Source organism: Ictalurus furcatus, chromosome 28 (genome assembly GCF_023375685.1).
Source record: "Ictalurus furcatus strain D&B chromosome 28, Billie_1.0, whole genome shotgun sequence".
NCBI classification, from domain to species: domain Eukaryota; kingdom Metazoa; phylum Chordata; class Actinopteri; order Siluriformes; family Ictaluridae; genus Ictalurus; species Ictalurus furcatus.
In genome coordinates this window covers 6,975,406-6,990,846 of record NC_071282.1, presented here as the reverse complement: position 1 = coordinate 6,990,846, position 15,441 = coordinate 6,975,406, and the positions used below count along the sequence as shown (strand labels likewise).

The following is a 15,441-nucleotide window of genomic DNA, read 5'->3' as shown; positions in this document are numbered from 1 at the left end:
ATAGATGACACATCAGTCCATCCTGTTTTTTCTTTTTTTTCTTTGAGCAAAGAAATGTGTCACTCTTTGAATGATATATAAATAACCATAGTGTGGGTGGAGATTTGGGGGAAACTTTCCAAAATGAAAACATAAAATAAATAAGCCAGCTCTCCCATAATCACACGACAGCTGTTAATCTAAGATATACAATGCATCCGGAAAGTATTCACAGCACTTCACTTTTCCCACATTTTGTTATGTTACAGCCGTATTCCAAAATGGATTAAATTCATTATTTTACTCAAAATTATACATACAATACACCATAATGACAACATGAAAGGAGTTTGTTTGAAATCTTTGCAAATTTATTAAAAATAAAAAAAATTAAAAAAAGCACATTTACATAAGTATTCACAGCCCTTGCTCAATACTTTGTTGAAGCACCTTTGGCACCAATTACAGCCTCAAGTCTATTTGAGTATGATGCTACAAGTTGGCACACCTATTTTTGGGCAGTTTCTCCCATTCTTCTTTGCAGGACTTCTCAAGCTCCATCAGGTTGGATGGGGAGTGTCGGTGCACAGCCATTTTCAGATCTCTCCAGAGATGTTCAATCGGGCTCAAGTCTGGGCTCTGTCTGGGCCACTCAAAGACGTTCACAGAGTTGTCCTGTAGCCACTCCTTTGTTATCTTGGCTGTGTGCTTAGGGTTGTTGTCCTGTTGGAAGATGAACCTTTGCCCCAGTCTGAGGTCTAGAGCACTCTGGAGCAGGTTTTCATCAAGGATGTCTCTGTACATTGCTGCATTCAATTTTTCCTCGATCCTGACTAGTCTCCCAGTTCCTGCCGCTGAAAGACATCCACACAGCATGATGCTGCCACCACCATGCTCCACTGTAGGGATGGTTTCCTCCAGACATGACGCTTGCCATTCAGGCCAAAGAGTTCAATCTTTGTTCAATCTTTGGTCTGAGAGTCCTTCAGGTGCCTTTTGGCAAACTCCAGACGGGCTGTCATGTGCCTTTTACTGAGGAGTGGCTTCCGTCTGGCCACTCTACCATACAGGCCTGATTGATGGAGTTCTGCAGAGATGGTTGTTCTTATGGAAGGTTCTCCTCTCTCCACAGAGACATGCTGGAGCTCTGTCAGAGCGACCATCGGGTTTTTGGTCATCTCCCTGACTAAGGCCCTTCTCCCCCGATCGCTCAGTTTGGCCGGGCAGCCAGCTCTAGGAAGAGTCCTGCTGGTTCCAGACTTCTTCCATTTACCGATGATGTAGGCCACTGTGCTCATTGGGACCTTCAATGCTGCAGAAATGTTTCTGTACCCTTCCCCAGATCTGTGCCTCGATACAATCCTGTCTCGGAGGTCTCCAGACAATTCCTTGGACTTCATGGATTGGTTTGTGCTCTGACATGCATTGTTAATTGTGGGACCTTATATAGACAGGTGTGTGCCTTACCAAATCATGTCCAATAAACTGAATTTACCACAGGTGGATTCCAATCAAGTTGTAGAAACATCTCAAGGATGATCAGTGGAAGCAGGATGCACCTGAGCTCAATTTTGAGTGTCATGGCAAAGGCTGTGAATACTTATGTAAATGTGCTTTTTTTGTTTTTATTTTTAATAAATTTGCAAAGATTTCAAACAAACTTTTTTCAAGTTGTCATTATGGGGTATTGTTTGTAGAATTTTGAGGAAAATAATGAATTTAATTCATTTTGGAATAAGGCTGTAACATAACAAAATGTGGGAAAAGTGAAGCGCTGTGAATATTTTCCGGATGCACTGTACTTCCCCTGAGAGACGTCAAACCAGCAAACCACATCTTGTGACTGCTGCTCATGCTGCATCACAGGGCAGCATAACACACTCAGAGGAATGTGGTGTCCGTCCTCTTCCTCATACATGATCACAGATGTGCCCATGATCAGTGTCACATTAATTGACAGGGAAGGGAGGAACACCTTTCTGTTGCACCACTTGCGAGCCTTTTTTAAATGTATCTATTCATCCTGGTGATTCTACAAATATGTAAAAAGATGGGGAAAAAAACTACAAATTAACTTATTTTGCTGGTTGGTAAGGAAAGAATGTTGAAAGAAAAATAAAAATTTCAGAAATTATTTTTGTTATTGTTTAAGATGACAGGCAGGGTAATTTCAAAGCTAGCTGGGGGAAAAAACCTAATTCAAATATGGAGTGTGTTTTGCAAAGAATAGATTGACAAGCTTCCTGTCAGGTCTCTCTGAAGCCACATTGTAGCTTGTGTAGGCTTATTTTTTCTAATGACCAGAACTAATTATTATGTTAGGACTAGGTACATTTTTAACAGCCAACTTTTGTGGTTAATTATATGGGCCATGAGCTGTAAAAGTTTGGGGGTTTGGGGTGCCTTTGAACTATGTTGGGATGTAAAATGTTTAAATAGACTAACTTATCTAAAAAAAAAAAAATAGGTAAAGATCAAACAAACACTTAAAGGTATAGACACCGTAATGTTGTGCTGGCAGATTTGAAATATGAATGTTAATTGGTGTATAAGTGTGTGCAGAAGGTGGTGGTGGTGTAGAGGGGTGCATGGATGAGAGGGAGGGGTTGTTGTGTACATCAAAATTACAACAGATATAACTCTCACTTAATATAGGGTAATTTTTTACTGGTAACTTTGACTGTATGTCACACTGTGATCCAAATGTAAAGAGAAATATTCTGCACAAGCAGTAAAGAAAGTGACTCTCCGGCAACTTTGATTCATGTGAACAACTAGTGGAGCTGAGCTTCATTACTATAATTAGATAAATATGTAAATCATAGCATGTTATAATACTTATAATAATGATTATGCAATAGAGCCGCACACTGCAGTGTACTATATATGTGTAACTGAACATGTTAATTTTGTTAGTCTAAAAGCTATCATGTTTTGCAGCCAAAAAGAATCAGAAAATATTTTGGGTATGATTTTAATTTCAATGCTGACAGAAAAAAAAAGAATACTGAAAACTTGTTTCAGATGTGTTTCAGGGTAGAGTTTTCCTTTAAGTACTCTATATGGACAAAAGTTTGTGGACACCCAACCATCACACCTACATGTGCTTTTTTTTTGAACATCTCATTCAAGATTTAGTCCCCCTTTGGTGTTATAATAACCTCCACTCTTATGGGAAGGCTTTCCCCACTAGGCTGTGGGGATTTGTCCATTCTGCCACAAAAGTATTTGTGAAGTCAGATACTGATGTTGGGTGAGGATGCCTGGGGCACAGCCTGTATTCCAGTTTATCCCAAAGGTGTTCAGTGGGGTTGAGGTCAGGGCTCTGTGCAGGCCACTCGAATTCGTCCACTTCAACCTTGGCAAACCATGTCTTGGAATGGAGCTCACTTTGTGCACAGGGGCACTGTCATGCTGGAACAAGTTTGGGCCTGTTAGTTCTAGTCATGGGAAATTGTAATGCTGCAGCATACAACTGTGCATACAACTTTGTGCTTCTAGCTTTGTGGCAACAGTTTGGGGAAGAACCACATATGGGTGTGATGGACAGATGTCTACAGACTTTGACAAAAATTTCAGTGAACTCAAACATAAGTAATAACAATCCGGTTTCACTGTTCACCTGCTCAAGTAAAAGTGTAATTGCTTTTTTTTTTTTTGTCACTTGCCATTTTCTAGCAAGAGTTTCAGAACGCATGGCAGCTACATCATGCAGTTGTGCCAAGTTACAGCAGAGGCTTGACTCGTTTAGATAGCAATCTACAAAATGGTGAGTGCATTGGTGTTGACAGTGGTACTAGCATGAAAGTTGAAGCTGATCAGAGAGTACAGGTGAGGTGGTATAAAAGCTGAACAGTCTAAAGACTAAAGCACTGCTGCAGAACTCTTTTTAGATAGAGATGAAGCAAGGGCTCCATCCTGCTGGCAGCAATATCCAAAGGTAGTGGAACAGCATTGTAGGTAATTAGTTTACAACAGATACAGACACATCATCCAGCAGATACCTGACTGATCACAGTTTACTCTAAGGTATTTAATTATTTAAAATGTCACTTTTCATTTCATTTCACCTAATAGTTACATATAATAGTGATATCATGATCATATTTAACTTAAATTTTTCCTTTAGTATTCCATCATCCAGGCATCAATAGTTTGGGATTTTTCTATATATACTGAATCTCTTCTTAAGCAGTACGCACCCACAGGCTACGCATTTTCTGGATTGTTATTCATTATTTAGTTTGTTCGTGAGTTTCTGTAACGTATACTATAATTTAGCTCTATCTCTACTTTCCAGTCTTCAAATCTCTGCCCTTTATTGAATAACCAACACGCTTTGCCGATTGCAAATTCATACGAATTCCCAAGAGCCAACTTTCACCTTCTTGTCTTTTTTTCTACATTCATATTCTCTTTATCTCTCACTTGTTCAGACTGCTGATGCTGGTAGAGTGAATTTTCGATATGTATATAAATAAATAAAGTGGAGATTAATTAATCAGTATAGGCTGAAGGGAGCAGAAGAGAAACATGGTGGAGGAGAAGGGTTTTTCTTTTTCCCAGGTACCCACAGCTCTTATGAATAATGATAAAGGGATAACACACACACACCATGCTGGAACCAACATACCTGCCTATGCGTACAAATGGCTACATACATAGATGTACACACTATGTATGGTGAGCCATTTTACAATGGTATAACCAAGCCTAGAGGCTCATTCTTAGCCTTTGCTACACATACCTACAGAGAAAGGCATGCGCGTGCAGAAGCAGCACATATCTCTCTGGCAGTGTTCAAGCAGAGTACCTCAAGCTGTCAGTGTGTGAGTGTGTTGCAGAAGAAAGCAGCCAGGGTTGTAATGGGACATTTGACAAACGAATAATAATGGCCTAATAATCCATTTCCAGTGGGAGAGAAAATGCAATGGCAGTGAAATAGAAGCTTATTCTTTGTTGAATGTTACTTCTTTTCCAAAGCCTTCAGGTGGTAAGTGTTGTTTAAGGATTCATTTGGGACATGCATCATATTTTTCACAGCCAAGATACAGTATCTCACAAAAGTCAGTATACCCCTCACATTTTTGTAAATATTTGATTATAACTTTTCATTTGACAACACTGAAGAAATGACACTTTGCTACAATGTAAAGTAGTGAGTGTACAGCTTGTGTAACAGTGTAAATTTGCCGTCCCCTCAAAATAACTCAACACACAGCCATTAATGTCTAAACCGTTGGCAACAAAAGTGAGTACACCCCTAAGTGAAAATGTCCAAATTGGGCCCAATTAGGCATTTTCCCTCCCTGGTGTCATGTGACTTGTTAGTGTTACAAGGTCTCAGGTGTGAATGGGGAGCAGGTGTGTTAAATTTGGTGTCATCGCTCTCACACTCATACTGGTCACTGGAAGTTCAAAATAGCACCTCATGGCAAAGAACTCTCTGAGGATCTGAAAAAAAAGAATTGTTGCTCTACATAAAGATGGCTTAGGCTATAAGAAGATTGCCAAGACCCTGACACTGAGCTGCAGCACAGTGGCCAAGACCATACAGCGGTTTAACAACGTAGGTTCCACTCAGAACAGGCCTCGCCATGGTCGACTAAAGAAGTTGAGTACATGTGCTCAGTGTCATATCCAGAGGTTGTCTTTGGGAAATAGACGTATGAGTGCTGCCAGCATTGCTGCAGTGGTTGAAGGGGTGGGGGTTCAGCCTGTCAGTGCTCAGACCATATGCCACACACTGCATCAAATTGGCCTGCATGGCTGTCATCCCAGAAGGAAGCCTCTTCTAAAGATGATGCAAAGAAAGCCCACAAACAGTTTGCTGAAGACAATCAGACTAAGGCACGGATTACTGGAACCATGTCCTGTGGTCTGATGAGACCAAGATAAACTTATTTGGTTCAGATGGTGTCAAGCATGTGTGGTGGCAACCAGGTGAGGAGTACAAGGACAAGTGTGTCTTGCCTACAGTCAAGCATGGTGGTGGGAGTGTCATGGCCTGGGGCTGCACGGGTGCTGCCGGCACTGGGGAGCTACAGTTCATTGAGGGAACCATGAATGCCAACATGTACGGTGACATACTGAAGCAGAGCATGAACAGTATGCAGTATTCGAGCATGATAACGACCCCAAACACACCTCCAAGACGACCACTGCCTTGCTAAAGAAGCTGAAGGTGAAGGACTGGCCAAGCATGTCTCTAGACCTAAACCCTATTGAGCATCTGTGGGGCATCCTCAAATGGAAAGTGGAGGAGCACAAGGTCTCTAACATCCACCAGCTCCGTGATGTCATCATGGAGGAGTGGAAGAGGAATCCAGTGGCAACCTGTGAAGCTCTGGTGAAGTCCACGCCCAAGAGGGTTAAGGTAGTGCTGGAAAATAATGGTGGCAACACAAAATATTGACACTTTGGGCCCAATTTGGACATTTTCACTTAGGGCTGTACTCACTTTTGTTGCCAGCGGTTTAGACATTAATGGCTGTGTGTTGAGTTATTTTGAGGGGACGGCAAATTTACACTGTTATACAAGCTGTACACTCACTACTTTACATTGTAGCAAAGTGTCATTTCTTCAGTGCTGTCAAATGAAAAGATATAAAATATAAAAAGATTAAAAAATTATACATAAATATAAAAAGATAAAATTTAAATAATATCTATCTATCAATCTATCTATATCTCTATATATCTATATCTATCTATCTATCTATCTATCTATCTATTTTATATATATATATATATAAGATATAAAAGATTTATTTAAAAGATATAATCAAATATTTACAAAAATGTGAGGGGTGAGATACTGTATCTGTTTCTGTGCATGGGTATATGTACATATTATTCCTTGACAAGGAGTTCCCTTTGTTTTTAATTTAGTATAAAGAGGGGACAAGGTCCAGGGTGGAAAATATTAGCCTAGAGTCAAAAAATTCTTAGAAATGTACAAATCAAAAACAAATTTAGTCCTACACTTATGTGTAATAATCAGAGCGATATTCAAAAATTAATTCAACCTTAAAGAGCTCCATAAACATTATGCCTGTGATTTTCATAATGGGGTCTGGGGACAAAGCTAGGGAGTCCATTCGTTTATTTATGTTTTACATGTCATTTCAGCAATGGAAGTCATAACTCAGTATTATCAATCAGTTATGGTCCCTGGCTCCAAATAGTTTGAGGACTCCTGCACTACATGAAACAAGTACTGCTGATTGAGGCACAACCATTGAGGCTGTAGATTAAGGCTGGATCTGGCTGGCAGACCACAAAATGCTAGCTCAGATTTAGCACAGAGGTTAAAGTTCTCAACTAGTAATAGGCAGGTTGTGAGTTCAAGTCCCAACACAGTTAAAAAGCTACTGTTGGGTGACTGAGCCCTTGACCCACAACTGCTCACCTAAAGGCTTGGATTCTGCCTTAAAGCCATTTTTTACATTAGACCTAGAAACAATGCTGCTTGCAGCATGTTTCTATTTCAGTTAGTGAAACCTTGAACACTAGCTCTGCGCATGCTCAAGTGTATTTTTACACTTTGAATGTATTTTCTGTTGCTTGTTGCAATCGGCATGCTGGTGGTTTCTCGCTCAAAACACTACAAAATGCAATATCCCTACTATATTGTGCAGACCGGGACCAAAACAGCACATTGGCTATGTTTCAGCTTGTGTAGTCCTACTGCAGAATCTGATCATATTTCCAAACTTTGTCTAGGAGTTCTAATTCTGTGTTTTAATTTGAGCCTTATTTTCAGATTACTGACAATGTTCACTAGAAAATGTTTAATGTGCCAATAAGGTAGGCTAATTTTTGGCTCTTTACATAGCATATACACAGCATAGAATTTGCTCTAAGGCTAGGAATAAAATATGGTTTTATGTTTCAATAGACTTAAATGATCCTAATAATTTATCTATTTGATCATTGTCTATTATGATACTAGTTACTCATCAAGATACCTCATGTAGGCATTGCTTTATTTTATTATGTTTGGAAACACTTGCAAACATACACTTAAATAGAAAGTAACACTCACAGTTATGTCCTCCCACATTGCTGATGAGTAGCGCAGTCAGGTTGTTGAGCAAACGTCGAAACTCAAATGGAGTGAGTGATGGATTCACCTCTGTTTCGGTTAACCTATAGATTAAAAAGCAGGTTATAAAAATCTGTTCTTTATATAGGCATGTGCATGTAATTTGTGTACATGTCCATGTATAGATGCTCAGTGCACTTGTTGCAAAGTGACAGGTCATCCAAACAGATGTACTGGATTAGCACTTATAAATAACCAAAGAGAACCCAGTTAAACAAATAAGACAAAATATTACACATGGTCACTTATTTATTGAGGAAATTGAGGAATTTATTTATTTTTGACTCATATGTTTAATTGGGTTATCTTTGTCTTCTTTAAGGACTTCTGATGTTGTTTTAGGTCATATTTATGCAGATATATAGAAAATTCAAAAGTGGTGAAAGTTCCGAGCACCACAATAAATGTACCATAACTATTCTGCTGCTAATTAGGAAGTGGATCTCAGCATGCATAAGTTTATCAAGCTCTCAATGTGTGCACTTTGTAAGCACATTGAAAGTGAATTTTTCACTTGCTTGCTCAATCTTATGAGTCTATGATAGCCTAATGGTGCCAATGCTGAGAGGATTTTAACATTGTTAGAGCAAAATGAATCTTTGCTTTCTAGTTATTTTTAAATGTTCTGACCAAGTGGTGTGTATACATGTTTTCACCATGTCAAGTGTGTGTTAATGAGAATGAAAGAGAGGCTGTGCATTTATTGGAGCAAAATCCATAGCAATGGTCATAAAGCAAGGCAGGCATAATACTGGCCAATACAGAATTAAGGACCAGAAACAAGAATCAAAACCGAAAGTGCAATGAAACATACAGTATAACACGGAAAACAAGGCTGTGCTTTAAAGTGTCTAAAGTGTCTAATAATGTGACAGCCAGTGACCAAAAAGAATATGAAAATATAAACTGATCAAGAACTAACATGAAACAGATGAACACAATCAGGCAACAAACCAATGACATGCTCGGGTGAGGACGTGTATATAATCCTCATAAATTGTTTCTTGCTGTGCTTAGTCTGACTTGATTGACGAACATGGACATCTGTCCTAATACTTTCATTCTTCACGCTGAAATTTCTCTAAAAATGGACCTTGCCAGCTATGGAATCAGCTCTTGATCTCAATGCTAGATTGACCAGACTCCTTTGTCGGTTATGACTTGGCTTGTCCTTCTATGTTGGTTTATTTTATACACCTGCAGTGATTGTGATTCATGCTGTATTTTGACACTCCTTGCTTCCTGAATATTTGTCTTAACCATTTCAACTTTGTTTCTTCTTTCTCTAATCAGTACTTAGGTGCCACAAGATAGTAACATGTGGAGTGTGAATGCACTGAATGAGTTTGGTGAACTCACCCACAATGGCACCCACAATTTTTGTTCCTGCATTTTTCACTTTCTTAATTTTTTTCCTATACATACTTCATCTCCTCAATTGCCCTCCGCTCTGATTGCTCATTTTCATGGCCTCATTAAAGTCCCACCAACACATTCCCTGTGTCAGGGAACAATACTGTCAATGACGCATACATTCTCACATTCACAGATGTGTGACTGTGACTGCTTCCTGGTGCATTCATGAAATCCACACCCTGCTGATAAACAGGCAGAAATCGCAGATAACTAGTATACCCCCCAGACTTTTCTTCTTACTTTCATTTATGAATCCTCAATAAATTGATCCGTTCCACTCAGGAAGTCTGCTCTCTGCCAAACTTAGCAGACAGCTTTAAAACAAGTCTAATTATAAATCGTGGAAAGAGCAGATTTTTTTTTTCCTGGTTCCTACTACTGTAGGTATGCTAGACTTGGACAATATTGCCAAAACAAGAAGACTTTCTACACGTTATGGCATCTCTTTACATGGTCAAATTGGGACATTTTCAGTATATACAGATTTGAAAACAATAGGCATTTCTGAACAAAAATATATATCCCTAAGTAAGGTTGTAGCATTTCAAAGTCTGCTTCCCCCCAAAAGTGAAACGGGAGAAAATTCCACCGAAAGATGTCTTGCCCACCTCAACATTTATAAAAACTACATACAGGAAATTCATATCCCAGAGGAGACTCACAGATACCGGGAGAACATGCACAGAAAGGCTGCACATTCTCTTAACTGGTGTCTTGATGACAGTGGTGGATTGTGCGGTCTAACATGGCAGTCCAAGATTTCTCACTAGTGTTCCAATGGAATGAGATCTGGTGAGTCTGAAGGTCATAGCAGATGATTCCTATCATTTTCATACTCCTTAACCATTCATGCCCTGTGGATGGGGGTGGGGGTTACCCAGGAGGAGATCACTCCCATCAGGATGGAAATGTTTCATCATAAGATAGAGTACAATGCCCTCCTCAGTATAACAGACCTACCAGATTATCCTTGTCAGTCATTTGTAATGCATTGGTATGTAGTGCCACGACATTTATCCATTTATGATTTCCACTTTACCTATTTAGTGTTTGTTTCCTGTTCTCATTAACCTTCATACTCTTGCTATGGATTGCTTTTACATGTTCCTTGTTCCCTGCTACCTAATTTATGCTATTTTGCCAATTATCTCTAAAGTCTTAAGTGTGTTTATGTGGCAATTCTAAGTTATGAGTCTGGGCCATTGTTATTTTCTTTAGTTCCTAGTATCAACAATAAACTGTTTTTCTCATCAGCATTGATGAGATTAGTTGGAGTGTCATAGATTATGCCAAAACTCCTTCAGTGAAACAAATTTCCCAGAGCGGCCAAAGCCTGAGGCACCTTGCCAAGCTGATCGGTTATGTGATACCATTTCTTATCAATTTTCAGTTAATTAAATTAGGCCTAATTAAAGCATATGAAAAAGAATCAGTACTGGCTTATGTATATATTAGAAAAAATACCGCTTAATACATGAGATGAGATGTTAAACCAAGGTCCTGACTCTCTGTGGTCATTAAAAATTCCTTCTCGTAAAGAGTAGGGGTATAACTCCGGTGTCCTGGAGAAATAATCGCCATCCCTGAAATGGCTACATAACCCTCCTCTCCTCTCCACCAATAGCTGGTGTGTGGTGGGTGTTCTGGCACACTGTGGCTGCTGTCACATCATCCAGGTGGATGCTACACACTGGTGGTGGTTGGCGGAGGAGGAACCCCCCCCCCCCCCACAATGTAAACCGCACTGAGTGCTTAGAAAATCCAAGGAATTATTATTATTATTATTATTATTATTATTATTATTATAAGATTGGAGGATCTGCAGGGCTCTGTTCTTAATTATTAATGATCTTTTAAGAATTTTATTACATGCTCCATCACTTTAAAGCCTCTGTCAAAATGGTTTAAAAAGCTAAATATTAGATTAAAGACTAAAGCTATGTCACTTAATATGCAGTAACCAAGGTTCGACTCAAGAAATATATGGCTTTACTGTAAGCAATGCCATAGTGGTATTGAAGCAGCATTTATGTCCTTGCATTTACCTGCATACCATCGCTGACACTGGAATCAGAAGCCTACTTTTACAACTCTTTATGTAGAGTCCACATGGGTTTCTTCTGGGTTCTTGGGCTTCTACCCACCACCCAAAAATTAGATTGGCCACTCTAAATGTCCCCTAGGTGTGTGGGTGTGTGTGTGTGTGTGTGTGTGTATTGTGTCATGTGATGGACTGGTGTCTCATCTAGGGTCTCTTTTTGCCTCATGACCAATATTCCTCAGATGGGCTCCAAATCCAGTGTAATTCTGACCAGGATAAAGTGGTTGCTGAGAATGAAGGAATGAAGATGAATGTACATAATGCACCAAAAATGGTAGCTAGATACAGTTTCTGTCATGGTCAGATGCAAAGAGCCTGAATAAACAGGAAAGAAGTCACTTCAGTTTAAACCTGATGTCACCTTTAAATAAAGCCCTACCCCTCAGAAATCAATCAAGAAAAAGACCAACATCAGACCAACACCATTCTACCTCTTGAAGAGCAAAACAAGTGCACAGATGCTATATTTAAATAAAGGAATTAATCATGACATTTAATTTCTTTTGTAAATGTTTATAAAAGGCCAAACCAAACTAGATTTACAAAAGGTTCGGTAACACTGTTTTTCATCACACTCAAGCGTGCATATTTTGATGAATGCCAATGTGCCCTCCGCGATACTATGTTGAAAAAGCAGGAGGGCGAAGCCTGATGATGGCACACAGTACACTAATGTATATAGGGCACATTGTAAATTGACACATACCAGCTCAGTCACAAGATCAGTTATTTTTATTAAGTTTGTGTGTGTAATTGAAAAAACAAAACAAGTTATTTGTATTTGACAGTGTTATCCATGTATAAAACTGTAACAATTATATACTTGCAGCATTTTTAGGAATACCACATTTGTCTTAATGCTCTTATGAAAGACTTAACGAAAACTTTCGATGTATCTTGCGTGATAAATGAAGCCCAATGTACACATACATTATATAAATTCTTATACACATACCTGAGCGTGAAGATGTTATGAGGAATGTGGCTAGGATCACTATCCACATTCTCAAAAACATCATTTGAAAACATGTTGGCACTGACTGACAGTCCAGATCCTTTGAGAACCACAGTCACAGTCTTGGACAACAGCTCACTTGATTCAGCCGTAAATGACATGGTAAGGTACTGGCCATAACTTAGCAGTTGCTTCCCCAGAAACTTTGCTGTTAGACAAAACAAAGCAAAAATACTCATTAGCTCCTTTAAGAACCTGTTATTTTCTATGATTCTGTGAATGTTATGAGCACAATGTGGCTGTAAGTAGGGACCTGATGGAAGCTCAAAGATGTGTTGATTTTTTTGATGAAGATTTTAACCAAGGATGTCTAAATCCCACAACTGACATGGAGGAGGAATAAGGGTTAAATCCATGCTTTGCAGATGAGTGGGAGGGTTCTCTGATGTCCCAGCCATGTGTGTGCCGAGGCATCCGTGTGCCGAGGCATCCGTGTATGCATGTGTAAGAGGGTGGTCTTGTAATTGGCTTTCATCTCCTCTCTCCTCATTAAAGACTTCAAAAAGACCCCACAGAGTGGACTTCCACGCACACACACATGCAATCATTTGTCTTCCTATCCTTGCTAGGACCTTCCATGTAAATGTCCCCACAAAATTGAAACTGTCAGATATTCCTGTTCTCCTGGGGACATTTGAGGTCCACACCAAGACACATGACACAAAAACATGGCCATACACACAAACACATACTGATATAACAAATTTTATGAAATATTCATTTGTTCATTAGCATTTCTTGTACAAATCCATGGAGTATCAATACAGACTTTATTTAGCCGTTTGATGAGATTGAAGCTTTTCATTAGTTCTAATGTTCTGCCTTTATGGTGGCATTAAAAGTAATGACTAGAAGCAAAAACGCAGTTGTCTGTGTTATTGTCTTTGATTTTCAGACTCTTGTTAGTGTTCACTTTAGTTAGCAAATGGGCAACATTTACAGCAGGGTGGTCCTAATCAACACAACGAGAACAGATAGATTTCTCATTGTTTTATCCTGCCATGTAAATAACAGCTGAATGATATGTACGAAAGGAAGGTGGCATTTGAGGGAATCCATTTTATAGGCTCATAAGTGTACAGGATAATGAATGAAAAAATACTACCATATGTAATGGAATGTGATTACATACTGTAAGACGGCAATCGATAGAGAAATTGTCTATAGCTGCTATAATGCAAGTGATAACAGAACCTTTGTTCCGCAGAACATTAAATGTAACTATAAACAGTTAAAAAGAATGATGTGCCATTCTGTAATAAGTAAAAACTGTATTAAAATGTTTTACTAAGTAAGAGAAAAAAAACACTTCCAGATGTATTGTTGTTGGAAATTAATCCACTTCAGGGTGGTAACAGTAACTCTGATTTACACAGGGCTGATTATTCCTTACATATCATGTATGCTAAATTTTCACTTTACATATAAGCAGAATCAGAATCTAATTTTTATAATACTGAACTATCCTTGATTTCATTGCTTCACCCAACTAGAATTAGTCTACTTATTAATGCAAAGTATTGCATTCAAGTCTTCTAGCTAACCCAAAAATTGTAGACATGTGATTTAAAAATTGTCAGTCATTTTTCATTATGAAGTCGATCAATCCAATCCATGCTGACAAATCAGTTGGTAAAGACTGCTCCAGATCAACCTGTCCTGGAAACTGGCTGGAGACTACCTAGACTGTCAGAACTTTCAAAGCAGATCATAATATGTATCTGAGAGTTTCTTTTGTGAAGTTCGTGAAATGTGGCTTGCCAGAGACGAAACACTGCAAAACATTCTCATCCCAGACAAAACAATGTCTTGTTAAACACATATCGTGTGTGTGTGTTTTTCTCTCTTGTGCCCTGCTGCTCTACATGAGGAACCGAGGCTCATGACTCATCTGGGGGGGAAAAAAGGGGGGGGGGGGTGCTGAGGACCTTCAGAGTTCTCAGTGTGTTCAGGTCAGAGACCTTTTGTACTAACTGAAAAGCAAGTGTCTGGCATGGAATGTTCTCCTCTACTGTTTGAGACTGAATTAGTTCCCAGAGATGAATGATAAAGCTAAAAATGCTGTAAAAAGCCAAAAATACTTTCATGCAAGAATTAGGTAGAAACAGGAATGATATCCATAAATGCATACATTGTGGAAAGAGAACAAAACACATTGACGAGTAAAATTACTGGTATTGTAGTAATAATTCATTTGAGCAAAGCTAAAAGAAAATAATTCAATTCCGGCTTAGAGTAAAAAAATCATCGGGTGAAAAACTACTTTAGTAGTTACTTTATAAATTACTTTTCTATGTGTCTACAATTGACACTAATATTAAATCTAATCTAATCTGCTTTCTTTTTTCTACTCTGTTCTTATGTTCACTAACCAAGGCATTAGCTGGCTAGCTAACTATGGTTTCAGTAGCTTTCTGGATTTGTTAGCTAGCCAGCTAGCTCATGTTAATTCTTGCATGTGTCTAACTACATTGCTATATATCTAGCAAAGATGCCCCTTACACATTATCCTGAGCATTACCTATAGGCTGTAACAGCAAGAACACTAGTTAGTGCCAAGGTTCCAGTAAGTGCCCAAAGGCTATGAAATGAGGTACTGTACATACACTTTATTGACTAAAGTTTGTGGATACTAGACCATCACACTCGTATGTGGGCTTCCCTCAAACATTTCTTGGAAGCAGACAACTGTATAGGATGTCATTGTATGTGGTAACATTACAATTTCTCTTCACTGGGACTAAGGGGCTGAGACATGTTCCAGCATGACATTGTCCCTCTGCACAAAGCAAGGTCCATAAAGACATGGTTTGTCAAGGTTGA

General features: G+C 38.9%; 1 protein-coding gene across 1 annotated transcript in view; it reads right to left on the bottom strand.

Annotated features, from left to right (window-relative positions):
• The window catches only part of lamc3 (laminin, gamma 3), a 176,906-nt gene that overhangs the window by 52,600 nt on the left and 108,865 nt on the right, over window positions 1–15,441 (bottom strand). The window contains exons 10-11 of the mRNA XM_053618520.1: window positions 12,559–12,766; window positions 8,027–8,130 (exon numbers count right to left, since the gene is read on the bottom strand). Coding sequence (XP_053474495.1) covers window positions 8,027–8,130; window positions 12,559–12,766 — 312 coding nt within the window. The remainder of the gene's footprint in view (window positions 1–8,026; window positions 8,131–12,558; window positions 12,767–15,441) is intronic.